Source organism: Phoxinus phoxinus (genome assembly GCF_949152265.1).
Source record: "Phoxinus phoxinus genome assembly, chromosome: 15".
NCBI lineage: Eukaryota > Metazoa > Chordata > Actinopteri > Cypriniformes > Leuciscidae > Phoxinus > Phoxinus phoxinus.
Genome location: NC_136890.1, coordinates 4,191,133 through 4,208,739, shown reverse-complemented (window position 1 = coordinate 4,208,739; position 17,607 = coordinate 4,191,133). Strand labels below are relative to the sequence as shown.

The 17,607-nt window shown below is 36.7% G+C and overlaps 1 protein-coding gene across 1 annotated transcript in view; it reads left to right on the top strand.

Moving 5' to 3' along the window:
- Positions 1 to 832: 832 nt before the first annotated feature.
- Positions 833 to 17,607, top strand: part of gna14a (guanine nucleotide binding protein (G protein), alpha 14a) — a 35,518-nt gene continuing 18,743 nt past the window's right edge. The window contains exons 1-4 of the mRNA XM_079638381.1: positions 833 to 877; positions 6,874 to 7,387; positions 15,255 to 15,439; positions 17,101 to 17,255. Of these exons, the coding sequence (XP_079494507.1) occupies positions 7,267 to 7,387; positions 15,255 to 15,439; positions 17,101 to 17,255 (461 nt within the window). The 5' untranslated portion in view covers positions 833 to 877; positions 6,874 to 7,266. The remainder of the gene's footprint in view (positions 878 to 6,873; positions 7,388 to 15,254; positions 15,440 to 17,100; positions 17,256 to 17,607) is intronic.

The window sequence follows — 17,607 nt, the reverse complement described above, 5'->3', positions numbered from 1 at the left end:
AGTGCTGTGACTATTCCCAGTACATATAGCAAGGTTTTTTTTATAAATAGATATAGAATAGTATGTGTTAGTATTAATAGGTCACGTGTCGACGAAAAAGATGCGTGTTCAGCAGTTTCTTGGAAATGGCTAAAGACTCCAGGTAAAGGTCAGAGAAAGTGATTGTGTGCCTCTTTGAGAGGACGGGAACACAAGACGACGTTCACTTGCAGAACACAAGCTTCTGGAGGGCATGTAAGTCTGAAGTAATGAGTTTAGGTATAGAGAGTCAATGCCTTGAATTTGATTTGCAATTGGCAACCAGTGCAAGTTTATGAGGAGAGTGTGTGTCTCTTCGGCTCGTTAAAGACACTCTTGCTGGATCATTGGCAGAGGTTTGACAGTACATGCGGGAAGGCTTGCCAAAAGAGCATTACGAGACGAGTACTGAGGATTCAGGAGCTGCTCTTGCCCGTCTCAGAGCCTCGGTGACCGAGAGCAGGGCAGTCTCAGTTGAGAGTCTTAGTTTTGAAACCAGACTGGTTGATGTCTAGGAGGTTGTTTTGTTTAAGAAAGGTAGAGACTTGGTTGAACCCGACTCGTTCAAGTGTTTTAGCAATGAATGGAAGAAGGGATACTAGTCTGTAATTTTCTAGAAGTGCTGGATTTAGAGTAGGTTTCATAAAGTCCCATTAAAACTCATCTTTGATCACCAAAATGACATATTGAAAGTTTTTTTCCCCTGTGAAAATAAATTCTTCATGCCTTAAAATAGCTTGAATGTAACTCGACACCCTTGCCTCATTTAGTATACGCGGATCTATGAATATGCAAATTAGCCCCGCCTCCACTCACTCACTCACTCCTGCTCAGAGATCCACTCGGCCAACTTACTGAGGTAAACGCTGCACAATGGTATCGCATAGCGGTAATTAATATGATTAGCCTTTTGCTTGACTGTTATCAAACAGCTAATAATGTGTTGCTAATATGCTACACAAACTATGTTCCCGTTCGCATCTCAGTCTGCCTTCTAACAATCATCAAAAACGCTTTATATTGCTAAATCTACGTTTATCATATAAACAGAAAAATATACTAGGATAACCTGGCATCTCTCGAGACTCCCCTGCTAGTTCACTGTTAAAGTGCACGAAATCAAAATTGACCCTATTTACTTTGTTAGCTGATTTTACTAGTCTTGTGGTGAACAATTAATCCGTGCAAGTTAATACCAGTGGCGGCTTGTCCATAGGGGGCGCTGGGGCGCCGCCCCCATCAACATTTCAGAAATTAACATGTGTAAAAACATTATATTAAAATGTAATAATAAAAAATAAAAAAATAGTTTACTCATGTGCCGGCTGGTAGTAAGAGCCTCAGAATTTAATAAAAACTGTCTTTAATCGATTAACTATTTACTATTTTCAATACGTTTCATGGGCGAGGGACGCCGGACACATGGGTGTCTATGTGAGTACACAAATTCTCGGGCAGCATGTGACCTGAAGCTGGTCTCTGATTGGTTTCTTAAAGATCCTCCTCGGGGCGCAAGTCGTTGCGTCCCTGGCCAATCATAATTGGATACATGTTATTTTATCCAATCTGATTGGTTCTCGTCACCTGCCATTCAACTGTACGCGGCGACAAATAACCTTGCTTGCTACTAGGCTGATCACTTTTTATTACGCAATGGCAGCAGTTAATCCAAATTCTGTTATTTATTTACAAAAAAAACCTTTCTCAAGACTTTCGCTTGAAGAAAAAAAAGAAAAAGATTAAGGATCTCGGACCGGAACAACCAGATGTACACATCCAGCAGCAGGCAAGTGACAGAGGACGACAATATCATTACAAACGGAGCTTTACGCGCGCTTGTTACGAGAAACGGAGCTGGCTGACTGGATGTGATGTTAGCAATGCCCTGTTTTGTTTTCCCTGTCTTCTTTTTCAAAGTGTGATTGTGGCTTACAGCTTATGAAACCCACAAAATCTAAATGTCATAAAGCTTTTCTGCTGAAGGAAGCATTAAGTGCTCTAATGTCCTGGAAGTCCAGTGTCAATGCAGCCGTCTACCAGGACATTTAGAGCACTTCATGCTTCCTTCAGCAGAAAAGCTTTATGAAGATGAAGATGATTTTCAGCAGGATTTTCACCTGCCCACACTGCCAAAATAACCAAAACCTGGTTCAATGACCACGGGATTACTGTGTCACTACTACAGTGTGATTTCATGTATTCTAATTTTTAAAAAATTATTTTGTGGGTTCCATAAGCTGTAAGTCATTATGTAAGCCATAATCATCAAAATTATAACAAATCAAGGCTTAAAATATCTCACTTTGCAAGCAATGAGCCTTTTTTTATAAAATTAGTTTCACATTTTAAGTTGAATTCCTAAAATAATTTAACTTTTCCATGATATTCTAATTTTTGGAAAGGGTCTGTATATAAAGGAGAGCAACATTATGTTCAAGGAAACATGCTTTTTGTTACTACTTTGTTGGTCTGAAATAATAAAAAGAGATCAAAATAGCTTTTTTGTTTCTGATTTGTATCCCCCCCCCCCCCCCCCAAAAAAAAAATAAATAAAAAATGCGCCCCCCAAAAAATAATTATCACCAGCCGCCACTGGTTAATACACGGAAAAAAATAGTTTGCCGTGGTTATCTTTAATCAAAGTCTGAAAAGTTACTTCCGGTCTGGAATGGTTCTTTTTCTGATGACGTAGGCCCTGTCCCAAATGGCACACTCCGGACTTGTGGACTTCCTCAGAGTCCACACTTTGGTGACGTCATGTAGTGCAGACCTATAGGGCCCTTGGTGCGAGTCCACGAGGGCGCATTGAGAGGTATTTTTGGGACAGACTCGATCGCCACGCCGGAAATAGGAAGACGGTCCGGTTGTTGTTTAAATATTATATTTCTACATTTACATATGACTCAGTAAAGCCCTGACATTCGGTTATATTTATTTAATTAAGCATAATGCGATCGTAGCCTATTATTCAGTGCGCTATTTATGTTTATATTAAATATAAATATATATTTATATTTATGTTTGAGACATCAACCACTGGTTGATGACCATAATGTTTGTATAAACTGTAGGTAATAACTGGCAAAATGTACACATAGGTTATAAAAATAATGATATTTACACTTAAATATTTTCTTCTCATCCATGTTAACATGAGTCAAAGCTCCTCCCATTCGTTGTCTGATTGGCCTTTCGCAAATTCGCAAGAATTCCTGGGTAGTTAAAGTGCGTGAAGCCTGCATCCATGCGGGCTTCGTGGAAGACCGCTTCAAGGGTACAAAGGGGGCGCTGCTGAGCACACTTCAGAGCGTTAAAATGATGAATGGGACGGCCTACGGACTCGTAGACTCAGCGAGCACGCGCAATTTAAGTCCACGAGACCGAAAGTCCACATCAAGTGCGCCATTTGGGACAGGGCCGTAGGCTTGACGGCTTGGGTTGGTTAATCGCTTAACACTTGAGAAAAGTCGTTTGCAACTTCCGGTTTACGTGGACTTTAATGATATGCTAAAGCTCGCCGGCACATTGATCTGATTGGTTACAAGGTAGTTTGTGACGTCAGAAACACCAGCGATTTCAAACCGTATTTTTGAGACTGTCTTTGGTTCACTGCAGTTTTAAGCAGAAAATATTTAGCAATGCTGTCGACTTATGAATTTACACATGGTTTGTCTTAAAGGGGTGGTTGATTATGATTTCACTTTTCTAACTTTAGTTAGTGTGTAATGTTGCTGTTTGATCATAAACAACATCTGGAAAGTTAAAACGCCCTCGGAGTGGGAGGGGCTAGAAAGTAATATTCAGTTGGTAGTCATATACAATTTCACCGCTAGATGGGAGTAAATCCTACCATGGGCGTCGGAAGCCAAAAAAAAGCGTGTGGATCCTCCCTCAGAAAAATGTTACTGGAGTAAATGCCATTTCATGTATTTTGGTGCCTTTTAATTAAACAAGTAAACTCCGCTTCACGTCGGCCTGTTCTTTGCCTCCACGTCGTGCACAGCTTTTATGCACTGCTATTTGTGGATTAACATGCTGATACCATGAGCAGGGACAATTTAAAGCTGTTATTGATGTTGGCAACGCAATATTTGACAGGAAGGGTACAACAACAGGCGGTTATTTTCAAGTTGCGGCTCGTTGAGAAATATTATGTAGCGATTTCAGCGGAAATGGAGTTTAATTCATTAGGGCAATCCTCAAGTGGAATGGATTTGACTGACGGCGCTCTGAAAAGCGAACAGACATATGCGCTGAATGTAAAAGTGAGTGGGTCCAATATCATTGGTCTTAAAAAGTGGGCGGGTCTTGTCCCGGCCATATACAATGGTTCCGACGCCCATGAATCCTACACAGTGTAGCTTTAAAGGGATAGTTCACCCAAAAATGAAAATTCGGTCATAAATTACTCACCCTCAAGTTGTTTCAAACCTGTATGAGTTTCTTTCTTCTGTTGAACACAAAAGAAGATATTTTGAAGAATGTTGGTGACCAGACAGTTGATGGACCCCTTTGACTTCCATAGTAGGAAAAAAAGATACTATGTATACAACTGTCTGGTTTTCAGCATTCTTCATAATATCTTCTTTTGTGTTCAACAGAAGAAAGAAACTCATACAGGTTTGAAACAACTTGAGGGTGAGTAATTTATGACCGAATTTTCGTTTTTGTGTGAACTATCCCTTTAATCACTGTTTACTTTGCTTACATGACGGAATATCATACAGCAAGTTATTTTGACATAAGCAAATTCAAGGTGATTTGGTCTAGAAGTGTGTTACTCACAGCCGGACTACATCGGGTCTTTGGTTAACAGAGGCGGTGAAATGACGGCTATTGGGCTCCTGAAGGCGGAGAGAAGGAGGGGAGAATGTGTGTGTTTGCTGTTAAGATGTGTGTGTCAGTTTGTGATGTGGAAAATTGTCCGTCGATGATATTGTGTTGATTTAAAAGCATGGAAATAAGATGTCGTATTCCTGACTCTTTCACTTGGAAAGTAGTTGCAAATGTTGTCCTCGCTTATTTTGAATACAGCCAGCAAAAAAAGGACAAAGTTTTGCTTAAATCCAGATCTTTAGCCGCTCTTAATTGTGTCCAGCATGGTTTGACCTTTTAGTGTTTTATTTGAAATATTATAATCAGAGACGATTCTTCCTTCTCTGATCCTGGGTCTGTGTCATTTACTGGACTCTCACATTACAATATGTTGGATGAGAGTTGGGTTAGTTTACAATGAAATATAATCTAGAATAGAAATTAGGTTTCATCATAAAATCTATGATTGGATTATGTCTCTCAGTAATGCAAACTGAACTGATTCTACTGTCATAAATCAATGAAAAATATACATGAGTGAAATAATCATAAATAAATACATAAAAAAGACATTGGACTCCATTCTAGATACGAAAACAACAATATACAAAGAACTAAATTCAGCATTGGGACCAAGCAAAGGCATTAGAAGAGTTATGCTATTCAAAATTATTTACGTTTTGTTTTACTCATGTATTATAAATATGATATCTATACAATATTATCTATCAAATCAATGTGACGTTAAATGTATACTCCAGTAATTCACTTTTTTCTATTTTATGATGTTATACTTTATATTTATTTTATTTATTTATTTATTTATTTAGCTGTTGGATATCAAGTGAACACAATATATTGGTATCATATTCATAGTCAACTATATAATATATAAAGGCTCTCAGGACAAGAGTGTTTTACATAAGCGTCGGGTCATTGCTGACATCAGTGTTCACAGGTGTGTATTAAATGTGCTTGTCATTTTGTTTTTGTTTTTATCGCTTTTCACAACACATGTATTTTCAAAGCGGTTTTACAGAGATGTTTCAATGTCAAAACTTTACAGAAAATATGATTCGTCATCCGTGAGCTCGCAGTGAGCAAACTAAAGATGATTGAATAAAGAACTGCATGTGTTGCAATTTAATAATTACTTATTTTGTTGAGCCAAACAATGGTTTTAATTTTGAACAATGGTTTGATTTCTGATCACCTGATCCTTCAGAAATCATTCTAACATTTTGATTTGGTGCTCAAGTATTATTAATGTTTTATTATTATGTAGAAACAGTTTGTTGATAATAAAATCTTGAGTATCAAATCATCATATTAGAATGAATTTTGAATGATCATGATGTGACACTTATTCAGCTTTCATAACAGTAATAAATTACATTTTAAAATATATTTTAAATTGTTATAATATAAAAATGATATTTAATGTTTTTGCTTTGTTTTTTATCAAATAAACACAGACCTAGTTAGCATGAGTCTTTTTAAACATTATAATATAATATAATAGGTGTGTGTGTGTGTGTGTGTGTGTGTGTGTGTGTATGTGTGTGTGTGTGTGTGTGTGTGTGTGTGTGTGTGTGTGTGTGTGTGTGCGCGCGCGTGCGTGCGTGCGTGCGTGTGTAGGCCTACATATAAAATGTAGCTTTGATCAAGGGAATTACATTTCGAAATATATTTGTATATTTATTTTATAAATAAAATAAAATAAAAATATATATTTATTTTAGATGCGATTAATTGCAATTAATCGATTTGACAGTGCTCACTAAATATAGGCTAATATAGTTAATTTTAGATATTTTGAATAATCTTTTATGATTCTTATGCACCAAACATCACAATGTCACAATCTCTGTTACCTTAAATTATACGTTTATCTCTGTAAAGCTGCTTTGAAACTATCTACATTGTTAAAAGCGCTATATAAATGAAGATGACTTGACTTGACTTGACTTGACTTGACTTTACAATAAAATGGTGAAAAACGTATTTATTTATTAACTTAGTTACTTATTCATTCTGTAGCCTATTTGAAGAGATACCTGGAAAGTACGGTGGCATCATTCATTCATTCATTATCATCATCACTGTCACGCGCAGGAGAGGAGTCAATGCGCGCGCACGTTCCACAGAGCGCGTTCTTGTAGCGTGCGTGTCTGCCCAGCTCTGCCATTCCTTCATCAGGACTGATACAGAAGAGGAGCACTTCTGCACTTCTGGACACACACACACACACACACACACACAGGCACAAGTTCTGCTACACAGCTGGAGATTATGTTCAGTGGACTTTTAAAGGAGGAGCCCATTCATGAACTCTCAGACTGTGGTGTGGAGCAAAGGAGAAGAAAATAGCCTACATCTAACTAAAGCTGTACTGTAGTGTGCTGAAGATCATCGAGAGAGAGAGAGAGAATCATGGCTGGATGCTGCATGTCTGCGGACGAGAAGGAGAGGCAGAGGATAAACCAGGAGATCGACAAACAACTGAGGAAAGACAAGAAAGACTCCCGGAGAGAACTCAAGCTGCTGCTGCTGGGTGAGTGACACGTGCAATGTCATACAACAACGTGGAAAAGATGAGGAAAAGACGCTTTACTAATAGATAGACAGATATATAGTTAGTTTGTTAAGACACCTGTGTGAACGTGACGGCAGATTTGTTAAGGAAGTGCGCGTGACACTCAGGTTATGTTCGCGCGCGGGCAAAAAATACCGATTTCTCTCTTCTTCTTTTTTTTTTTATTAAATGAGTGTAGGCTACAATACATTTGTTCGATAATGTTTTATTTTTATGTTCATATTTAATCTTAATATTAATTTGTATTTTTAGGGGATTTTATGGTGCTGAATTTTATTTATGCAGTCGATAGGCTACACTTTTTGAGCATGGACCTGAAAATTAATTTCGTTCTTAAACTGTCTTAAATCTTGAATGTTTTGGAGCACATATTTAAGTTTGGTCTTTTTTTAAAGAAGACACTTGGCAGATTATTGCTGAAGTTTTAAAAAGTGAACTTGAAAAACACGTACATGTATTGTTATGCATTACATTTTTATATTAAATATTTTTCAAAAAACGTTTTACTTTAAAACAAAGCCATGAATCTTAACAAGTTGTTTTCCAAATTTGAGTCTTATATATCTCAAAAAAATTAGCTTTCAGTAAGAATATGTTACTGCGCAGTACCGGACGCTTCCACTAGAGGAAATGCGCTCATTTTTGATCATGAACAGTGTGTGTGTGTGTGTGTGTGTGTGTGTGTGTGTGTGTGTGTGTGTGTGTGTGTGTGTGTGTGTGTGTGTGTGTGTGTGTGTGTGTGTGTGTGTGTGTGTGTGTTTCAAATATGGACAAACCCAGCCGTTGGGTCCAATTTTTTAATTAAAAATGTTAACCCAACGGTTGGGTTTGTCCATATTTGACCCACATTTGGGTTAAAACAACCCAACAATTTTTAGAGTGTAGCCTAAGTGCCTAAATCTTTTCAAGTTTATATTATTCCGATGAAGTAAAAAATAAAAACAAAACGTAAAATTGAAGATGGTGAATTGTATTGAATGTGTATTAAAAAACGGTACTTTCTGATAATATAATACTTCCGAAATAAAAAGGCCACTTAAGTACGCGTTTAAAACGGCACTTTGTAATAAAGTCAAATTAAAAGTTTTACTTCAAAGTACATTTTAATTCATAATCTTTTGCTGTGCTTTAAAGAAAGTGCTATGTAATATTAAATTTAGTGTTATTCAATAATACATTGAAAGTTAATATATTTTAAATGAGTACAAATGTGTATGTGTAATTACAAATGCATGACATACAAGTTTCAATAGAAATTACATTAAATATATTTTAGTTTGGTTGCTTGCAGTACATTCGGCAGTACACTTGAACCATATTTCAAAGACAATAGTAGTAATTATAAAATTACACATGTAGCTTGCTTAAATGGGTCAAAAACACTCTTGAGTTCAACTAATTGCATTTAATATGAATTTAAACTATAATGCGTTGTCATTTAATTGCAAATAACATGCAAGTAGGTCTCAGTGCTAAACGTGTACTTCTTTTACACAAGGACATGGATAACCAAGATGACTGTGACACCGACATTAAATCTCAAAAAATGGCTCAAAAATCAGCATTTGTTCGCTTATGACACATGGTTTGGTGCTTTGGGGAGGTGTGTGTGTGTGTGTGTGTGTGTGTGTGTGTGTGTGTGTGTGTGTGTGTGTGTGTGTGTGTGTGTGTGTGTGGGTGTGTGTGTGTCAGTGTGTGTGTGGGTGTGTGTGGGTGTGTGTGTGTGTGTGTGTTTAGCTGCTGCGACACCGTTTCACACAGCAGTTCCTGGTCGCACGGACACTGTCTCTGGTCTTGATATGCAAAAGCATGCAAAGCAGAGCCTGCAGCGAACTGTAGAGAAACTTTCCTCAACAGCACTCACTGACAAACTCATTTCCAAAGTCACTTTCACACGGAGAAATGGCGGTTGTGTTTTTGTCATGCATGTCACATTTATAATTGTAACACATAGCGGTTTATTGATACGCACCTGTGCAGAGTGTGTGAACTGAGTCTGTCTCCCGGTAGATTCATTAATACACTGACCACATTAAGAGCTCGGCCCTTGAGACTGACCCGACGGAAAGGTCAAAGTAAGCATCACACACCCAACACACACACACACACACACACACACACACACACACACACACACACACACACACACACACACACACACACACACACACACACACACACACACACACACACACACACACACACACACTCGCTTTTAGCTGTAACTCGTGAGCATTGAGTTTTCTTACATGAGTCTATTGCATGACCATGCATTTTACAATATGTAAAACAAAACATTTGCATTGTGCTGTCATGTGTGTGTGTGTGTGTGTGTGTGTGTGTGTGTGTGTGTGTGTGTGTGTGTGTGTGTGTGTGTGCGTATGTGTGTGTGTGTGTGTGTGTGTGTGTTTTGTGTGTACAAAAAAGTCAAGTACTTTTAGGTGTGACCAGTACAATACAATTCAATTCTTTATAAACATATTTTGGCAACACTTGGTTAATTAGTTAGCATTAGTTAATGCATTACTAACATGAACTAGCCGTGAGCAATACATTTGTGACTGTATTTGTTCATCTTTGTTAATGTTAGTTCACAGTGCATTAACTAATGTTAACAAGATTTGAATAATGTATTAGTAAATGTTGAAAACAAAGATGAATAAATGCTGCATAAGTGGAGTTCATTATTAGTTCATGCTAATTAATGTAGTTAACTAGTGCACCTTATTGTAAAGTGTTACCCATATTTTATTAGAAAGACTTTGTTCTTTGGGGAATGACAGTAAATATTCAATATCATTTATCTCAATATAAAACACAATATTGTCATTAACAGATACAACTCCAAAAACCATAGTTTGGAAATAAAAGAGTAGATTTTATAGTGTATCTTTGGAATAATTAACATTAAATAAGGCTTTAATCATTTATTTGATTAAAAACACAGTAAAACTGTAATATTGTGAAATATTATTGCAATTTAAAATAACAGGTTTCTCTGTGAATATATTTTTAAATGTAATGTATTCCTGTGATCAAAGCTGAATTTTCAGCATCAGTAGTGTCACATGATCCTTCACAAATCATTCTGATTGGCTGCTCAGCTATTACTAATTATTATTGGTACTCAATTATTAATAATGCTTATTATTATTATCAATGTATCAATGATTATTGTTTTTGTGGAAACCATAATAATTTTTTTAAGGATTCTTTGATGAATAGAAAGTTCAAAATCAACAGCATTTATTTGATATAGAAATATTTTGTTTCATAAATGTTTTAATGCATCAATTTATTGTATCCTTGTTGAATACAAGTATTAATGTCTTTCTTTTTTTTTTATCTAACTTACCCCAAACTTTTATCATGGTTTCTATAAAAATATTAAGCAGCAAAAACTGTAAGAAAATTGTTATAATATTTCACAATTTTACTGTATTTTTGATCAAATAAATGTAGCCTTTAAAATCTATTTCACACTGTTGACATGTTTATATTGATAATTATTTTATATGTAATTTCTACATAAGTGAACAACATGACTTTTGACACGAGTCACAGTGTTTACTTATTATTATTACAATCAAGGTTTCAAAACCATAATCTTTAATCAGCTAAATTGTAAACCTCCTATAGACTTCATTATTATAAGGCCGATAAATCTCAGGACTCTTGGTTTCGAAGTGAAATCATTCAAATCTGCTCATTTTCATTTGTGTAAAGCATCGCAATGTCGCTACGACTTTCTCAAGATGCTAATTCATGCAAAGTGGAGAATGGTTGAATGGAGGACGGCACATTTTCATGTCAAATTTGAAAGCAGGACCCAAAATGATGTTTTTACCACACCTTTCGCCAGACAAATGTGTGTTATTTCATCAAGAAATGTATTGTAGATTTACTTAATGGCAAACAAAACATAATAAAAAACAGCATTAAAAACTTTGCTTTATTGCTCAATGCAAAATTCATTAAAAGACATAAAAGTATAGGAGCTTTTCTTCAGTTGCAGAACGTTTGATTTCTTTGATTTTATTGTCATTTAAAATTATAAATGTAATTGTTACTGCATCGATCGGCAAGGACGGTTTTAACTCGCATTTGAATGCAAATTAAGATTTAGCTTCATTTTAGCATGCATGAAACTAGAATAAGTATGCATTATTATTATTGATATACTAAATTACTTTGTAATTTCACCAAACCAACTTGCAGAACACACCCCCATCTTCCATTGGTCAGAAAAACAAATGGCCACGCCCCCAACTCACACCATTGGTTGAGCCAGTGTTGCTGTGTCTGGCTGGTTGGGAGTTTATCATGCATTATTTAGCATGCATTATCATTGATATATATTAATTTTGTTACTATTTTCAATTTATTTTTATATTTTCTCGTTCATTTTATTTAAAGTTTTAGTCATTTTAATAGGTTTTTCGGCCATATGTTTCTGTTAAATAATTCAAGATGTATTTTTGCTCTAAAAAATGGATTGGGATCATCGATCGTTGAAGAAATATGTGTAATGAAGCTGGTAAAACTGCAAGATATATGAGCTCTGAATGATTACTGAGCATAAGTTATGTAAAGCATGCACTTGTCTGATTGATATACTCATTACACTGCAGAAGTAACACAAACCTTCACCGTCTAGAAAGTGAGCTTCTCTCAGACAGCTGTAAAAGTGTCAAACATCAGGCGCCAGCGAGCAGAAAACACATATTCATATTCATTTATATCACGCCTCAAAGCATAAATGCATGTTGAAGAAGTATAAGCGATAAGAGTTAATGCTCTGCTGAGTGTCTTTGTCTTGTAAGTCAGTAAATCACCCCGAGAAGTCTCGATTTAGCCTAAATCTGACCTGGGAATATACATACACTGTATATTTTGAGTCTTTATGTAGTCAAACCATAATCTCTCAAGAATCAAATATTATTAGTAAGTGAGTGTGTAGTGCGGTTTGAAGAATGGCTTTAGTGTGGAGACTCTCAGTGCACTCTGGGACTGTTTATTGGCCGAGGGCAAGACAGATATTCTGCCACACGACTCTTTAAACAAAACTCTCTGAAACACACACACCCCAAATCTGTTTTCTCTTCTCCGTCTCTATCTATCACTCCTCTGGGTTTTCTGTCTGCCGGGTGGAACAACTGCAATTCGTTCATTATCACTTTCCATTTCATGTTTGACATTTTGAACTGAGATAGAGAATTAATAAAAATGCAATCATCATTTTGCATTTGTTAATTTAAAGATGTCCTATTATGCTATTGTCCATGTTCATCTTTCTTTAGTGTGTAATGTTTGAGCATGAGAAAGCTCCAGTTCTTCTCTATATCAGAGTCAGTGTTTCTGAACTCCTGAAACGCCTCCATTGTAGTCTTGAGTTTCTTCCGGGAACGAACACGCCACAATATTCCTCATTATAATAATTCATACGCAGAATAAAGGGGCGGGGCCTGGTTGAGTTAGTTAGTAGTGTGTTGAAACTGGCGGTTATGGTAAGGGGGGCGGGACATTTCCCAAACACACTCGAAGCGCTCGACCAATCACAACACACTGATCCAGCCGACCAATCAGAGCACAGTGTGCTTTTCAGAAGGAGGGGCTTCATGGAGACAGGAACTAAACAGAGCGTTACTGACAGACTGGGGCTTTGTTTAACTCCACTTTTAGACATACACTCGTGAACTTCCCTAAGCACTTCCCCTCGGGGGAATCCTCACCGCCATTTGGAAATGCGTTAAACTTCGTCAAGTTGGCGAGGGATGTTTAATTGGATGGACCCTCGATCCTTCAAATTTGACAGGGAGAGCGAGGCCCTGTCCCAACTGGCACACTTCATATGCACTTTCCGGTCTTGTGAACTTACAATGGCTGCCGCGTGTCCGTTAAGTCCGTGAGACCGTAGGGTGTCCCATTATCGATTATCATTAAGCTTTGTATCAGTAGAAACCCGGTAGTATTTTCGAATGACCGTGATCCCCCCCCAATTTAAATACACATTCATCTTTCCAGCGGTGAAATATCCCTTTAATACTTGTACTAGCCTACCACAACCTGACTGTTTTACACAGTTATAGTTTATTGTATTGTTATCATTTTCATTGCAATTGTTTTATATGTTCTCCAACAGCCCAAGCAAGCATACATACAGGCCTATAGAATGCTGCAAAAAACTAATTAATAATAAAATAAAAAAATGTAAATAATAAATCAGCTCCATAGCGGATCCCACGTGATCAAGGGCGTAGTGCACACATGTCAAGGGTTTCGCCAGTAGTGGGCACTCAAAGCAGTGAAGTACATCCAAATGATCGAGACAGAGGGAAGATGGCAACTTAAACGCAGCCTGGGAAAGGAGGTGCTGCAATAATGTCAAATATGTTCAACATTCAAGTATTCTAGTAAACTCGAAACACGAAATCAAGACATAATAGGTCCTTTTTTTAAATCTAGACTGTAAGTTCACCAAACAGACTTGCAGAACACACCCCCATCTTCCATTGGTTGGAAAAACAAATAGCCACGCCCCCAACTCACACCATTGGTTGAGCCAGTGTTTCTGTGTCTGGCTGGTTGGGAGTTTAGAATAAGTTTATCAGGCATTATCATTGATATACTATTTGTTTTTGTTAATATTTAAAAATTGTGTTTTCACTTACATCTCAGTTAAAGTTTAAATTATTTTGTTGTTTGTTTTGCCGTTTCTCAAATACATGTCCAATTTATTTAGTTTTAGTCATTTTAGTACTAAATGAAAATGAGTCTTTTTCAGCCTTTGCAACTAAAATTTGTAATTTATTTATATATTTTTTTATTTTACGTTTTTTTTAAATGGTTTTTGTATTCGTGTTTAATAACCCGGGCTGCACATATATTCCCCTCTCCTCACTGTGACATTACACTATTTGAAATGATCCTCAGATTTGCATCGTACATCTCTCCTGAGCAAAGACACAGCAGCTGGAGAACATAAACACAACTCTGGCAACACACACGTTCAGTCTGTCGAACATGATCGTCTCCGTCCTGTCGCCACAGTAGCCAAACACTAAACAGATTTACCTTTAGTTCATCTCTGAGGGAAATATACAGAGGAGAAGCGGCCAGATTCAATCCAACCATTTGTGTTATTAATCAAAGCAAAGTCATTATACTTGTTCATTTATGAAAGAATGCACTGAAGTTTAATTATTATAATGGTCTATAATAATTTGTGGATTCTGGAATTGGTATGGCATTATTGATACTGATATTAGTTATTAACTGATGGAAATAATTTCAAAATGGCCAACATTTTGATATACCGTTTGAGACGGTATATAGACAGAAGTCTCTTCTGCTCACCAAGGCTGCATTTATTTGATCAAAAATACAGTAAAAACTGTAATATTATAAAATATTATTACAATATTATTTTCCATGTGAATATATTGTAAAATATGATTTATTCCTGTGATCAAAGCTGAATTTTCAGCATCATTACTCCAGTCTTCAGTGTCACATGATCCCTCAGAAATCAGTATAATATGATGATTTGATGCTCAAGAAACATTTATGATTATTATCACTGTTCAAAACTTTTTCAATCTAATTTGTCCTTGTCGAATAAAATTACTTATTTTCTTTCAGCCAGTACAAACTGGATTTTTACGACTAATTATAGTTTGTTGATTAGTACAGAAAGACCTTCACTCTTGCGAAAATGTACAATGGTACTTTGACATGGCATTTTACCATGGTAGTTTGTCCAAAAACATGGTTGTATGTTTTAGTTTAGAAACAAAAGGATTGATTTGTGTTTTCTCTTTTGTAGGCACAGGCGAGAGTGGCAAGAGTACGTTCATTAAACAGATGAGGATCATTCACGGCTCGGGTTATACCGATGAGGATAAGAAGGGCTTCATTAAACTCGTCCATCAGAACGTGATCAGCGCCATGCAGTCCATGGTCAGAGCGATGGACATGCTCAAGATCGCTTATGCTAAACCAGAGAACCAGGTACCACACACAGACACAAGCCCGAAGACATTTCTGATCAATGTTAACCTTTCTTGATCAGTTTTTGGCGTGCTGATGTTGACACATCCCAAGGGTTAAAGTCTCTCTAGGCAATAATTATATCCCTTAAAAAAGGCAATAATTATATCCGTTTAAACTCACCTTTGAATGACGTATCTTTTCCTTGACATTTTTTTGTCATGCCTTAAAATAGCTTGAATGTAACTCGACACCCTTGCCTCATTTAGTATGCGTGGTTCTATGAATATGCAAATGAGCCCCGCCTCCACTCACTCACTCACTCACTCACTCACTCACTCACTCACTCACTCACTCACTCAGAGATCCACTGGTTGACGAGCACACGTTGATCTGATTGGTTACAAGGTAGTGTGTGACGTCAGAAACACCAGCGATTTCAAACCGTGTTTTTGAGACTGTCTTTGGTTCACTGCAGTTTTAAGGAGAAAATACTCAGCAATGCTGTCGACTTATGAATTTGCAATATTAAAGCATATTAAAAATACCACATAGACATATAAACAACATTAAAATCTTGATTTTCACCACAGGGTGGACTTAAAAGGGATAGTTCACCCAAAAATGTACATTAATTTATCAGTAATCATTTACTCACCCTCATGTTTCTCTAAAATAACTCTTTCACTCTTTCTTCAGTGAAAAGAAGAAGATAGTCAACAGAGGCCAATGTTGTTTTGGACCCCATTGACTTTCATTGTATGGACAAAAACTGTTGAAAATTGTTCAAAATATTTTATTTTGTGTTCCATGGAACAAGGATTTAGAATGCGATTTGGAATTGCATGAGGTCGAGTAAATTAATGGTTGACAAAATTGTCTTTTTTTTCTAGAAAATGTAACATGGATAACCACTCAAATCAAAGCGAACATATTTCTCCAGTATTGTTCTCTCTCCATTGGCTTCCAGTTAAACATCGTATTGAGTTCAGAACACTATTGTTGGCTTGTAAGGGATTGCATGGACTGGCTCCTCCATACATCTCTGATCTCCTTTCCTCCCACCATAATGCTTTTAGAAATCTTAGGTCAACCAGTAGACCACAGAAACGTTTAAAACTGAAAGGAGACTGTGCCTTTTCATTGGCCGCTCCACAGCTTTGGAACAATCTGCCATCTTACATAAAGACTGCACCAACATACATCGATTTTAAATCTGTGCTTAAAATCCACTTATTTACTGTTGCTTATGGTCATAAGTGGGCCTAGTGGTATATTTGTAGTGTATTGTTTATTTGTGTGTGTTATGTTTACTCCTTAGGATACCGGTTTACACTTTGTACAGCACTTTGGCCAACAGCTGCTGTTTTAAATGTGCTCTATGAATAAATATGACTGACAGACCGACTAATGCAATTTTGCTTCTCAATATATTTTGAAGGAGGCTTAGAAACATCAGGAATTAATTTTGGTCATTGCGTATTTAATAACAAAATGTAGTTTTGTTTAACTTCAATATCATGCTTGTTATATTCACCTGTATTACTTCCTGTTTATTCGCCACGCTCCACTAAACTCTCATTAATTGTCTGTTTTCTGCACTGGGTTTCTTGACCGCACACTCTCATTGGTCCCCTGGGGAGTTGGTGGTGAATCCTGATTGGCTGTGCTTGTCTCTACAGGCTCATGCTACATTGGCGAATGATATTGAGGTGGATAAGATCATGAGTTTGGACGAGAACCAAGTGAACGCCATCCGTAGTCTATGGAATGACTCTGGGATTCAGGAATGCTACGACCGCCGCCGAGAGTACCAGCTAACGGACTCTGCCAAATAGTCAGTCTTGTAATTGTGAACCAATCAAAACTATAATCTCTGTGTTTCTGACAGACGTTTGTTACATGGTCATAAATGTTACTGGGAGCTCGGGAGACACTTGTGAAACAGAAGATTTTTTTAGAAATAATGTTTATTATGGAAATAATATTTGGAAAATAATATATTTTAAGTGTGAACTGAGTGTAATGTTTTCTGACACTTAATTGCGTGCTATTAGCAATTAATGTAAATGTATTATAGTTAAAATTTATATTAAATGCACTTAGTTGAACTTAGGAGGTTTACTTAAGTACTTTAAATGTTCAAATGTACTGACAAGCATTTATGGCAAACTAAAATACACTTTAAT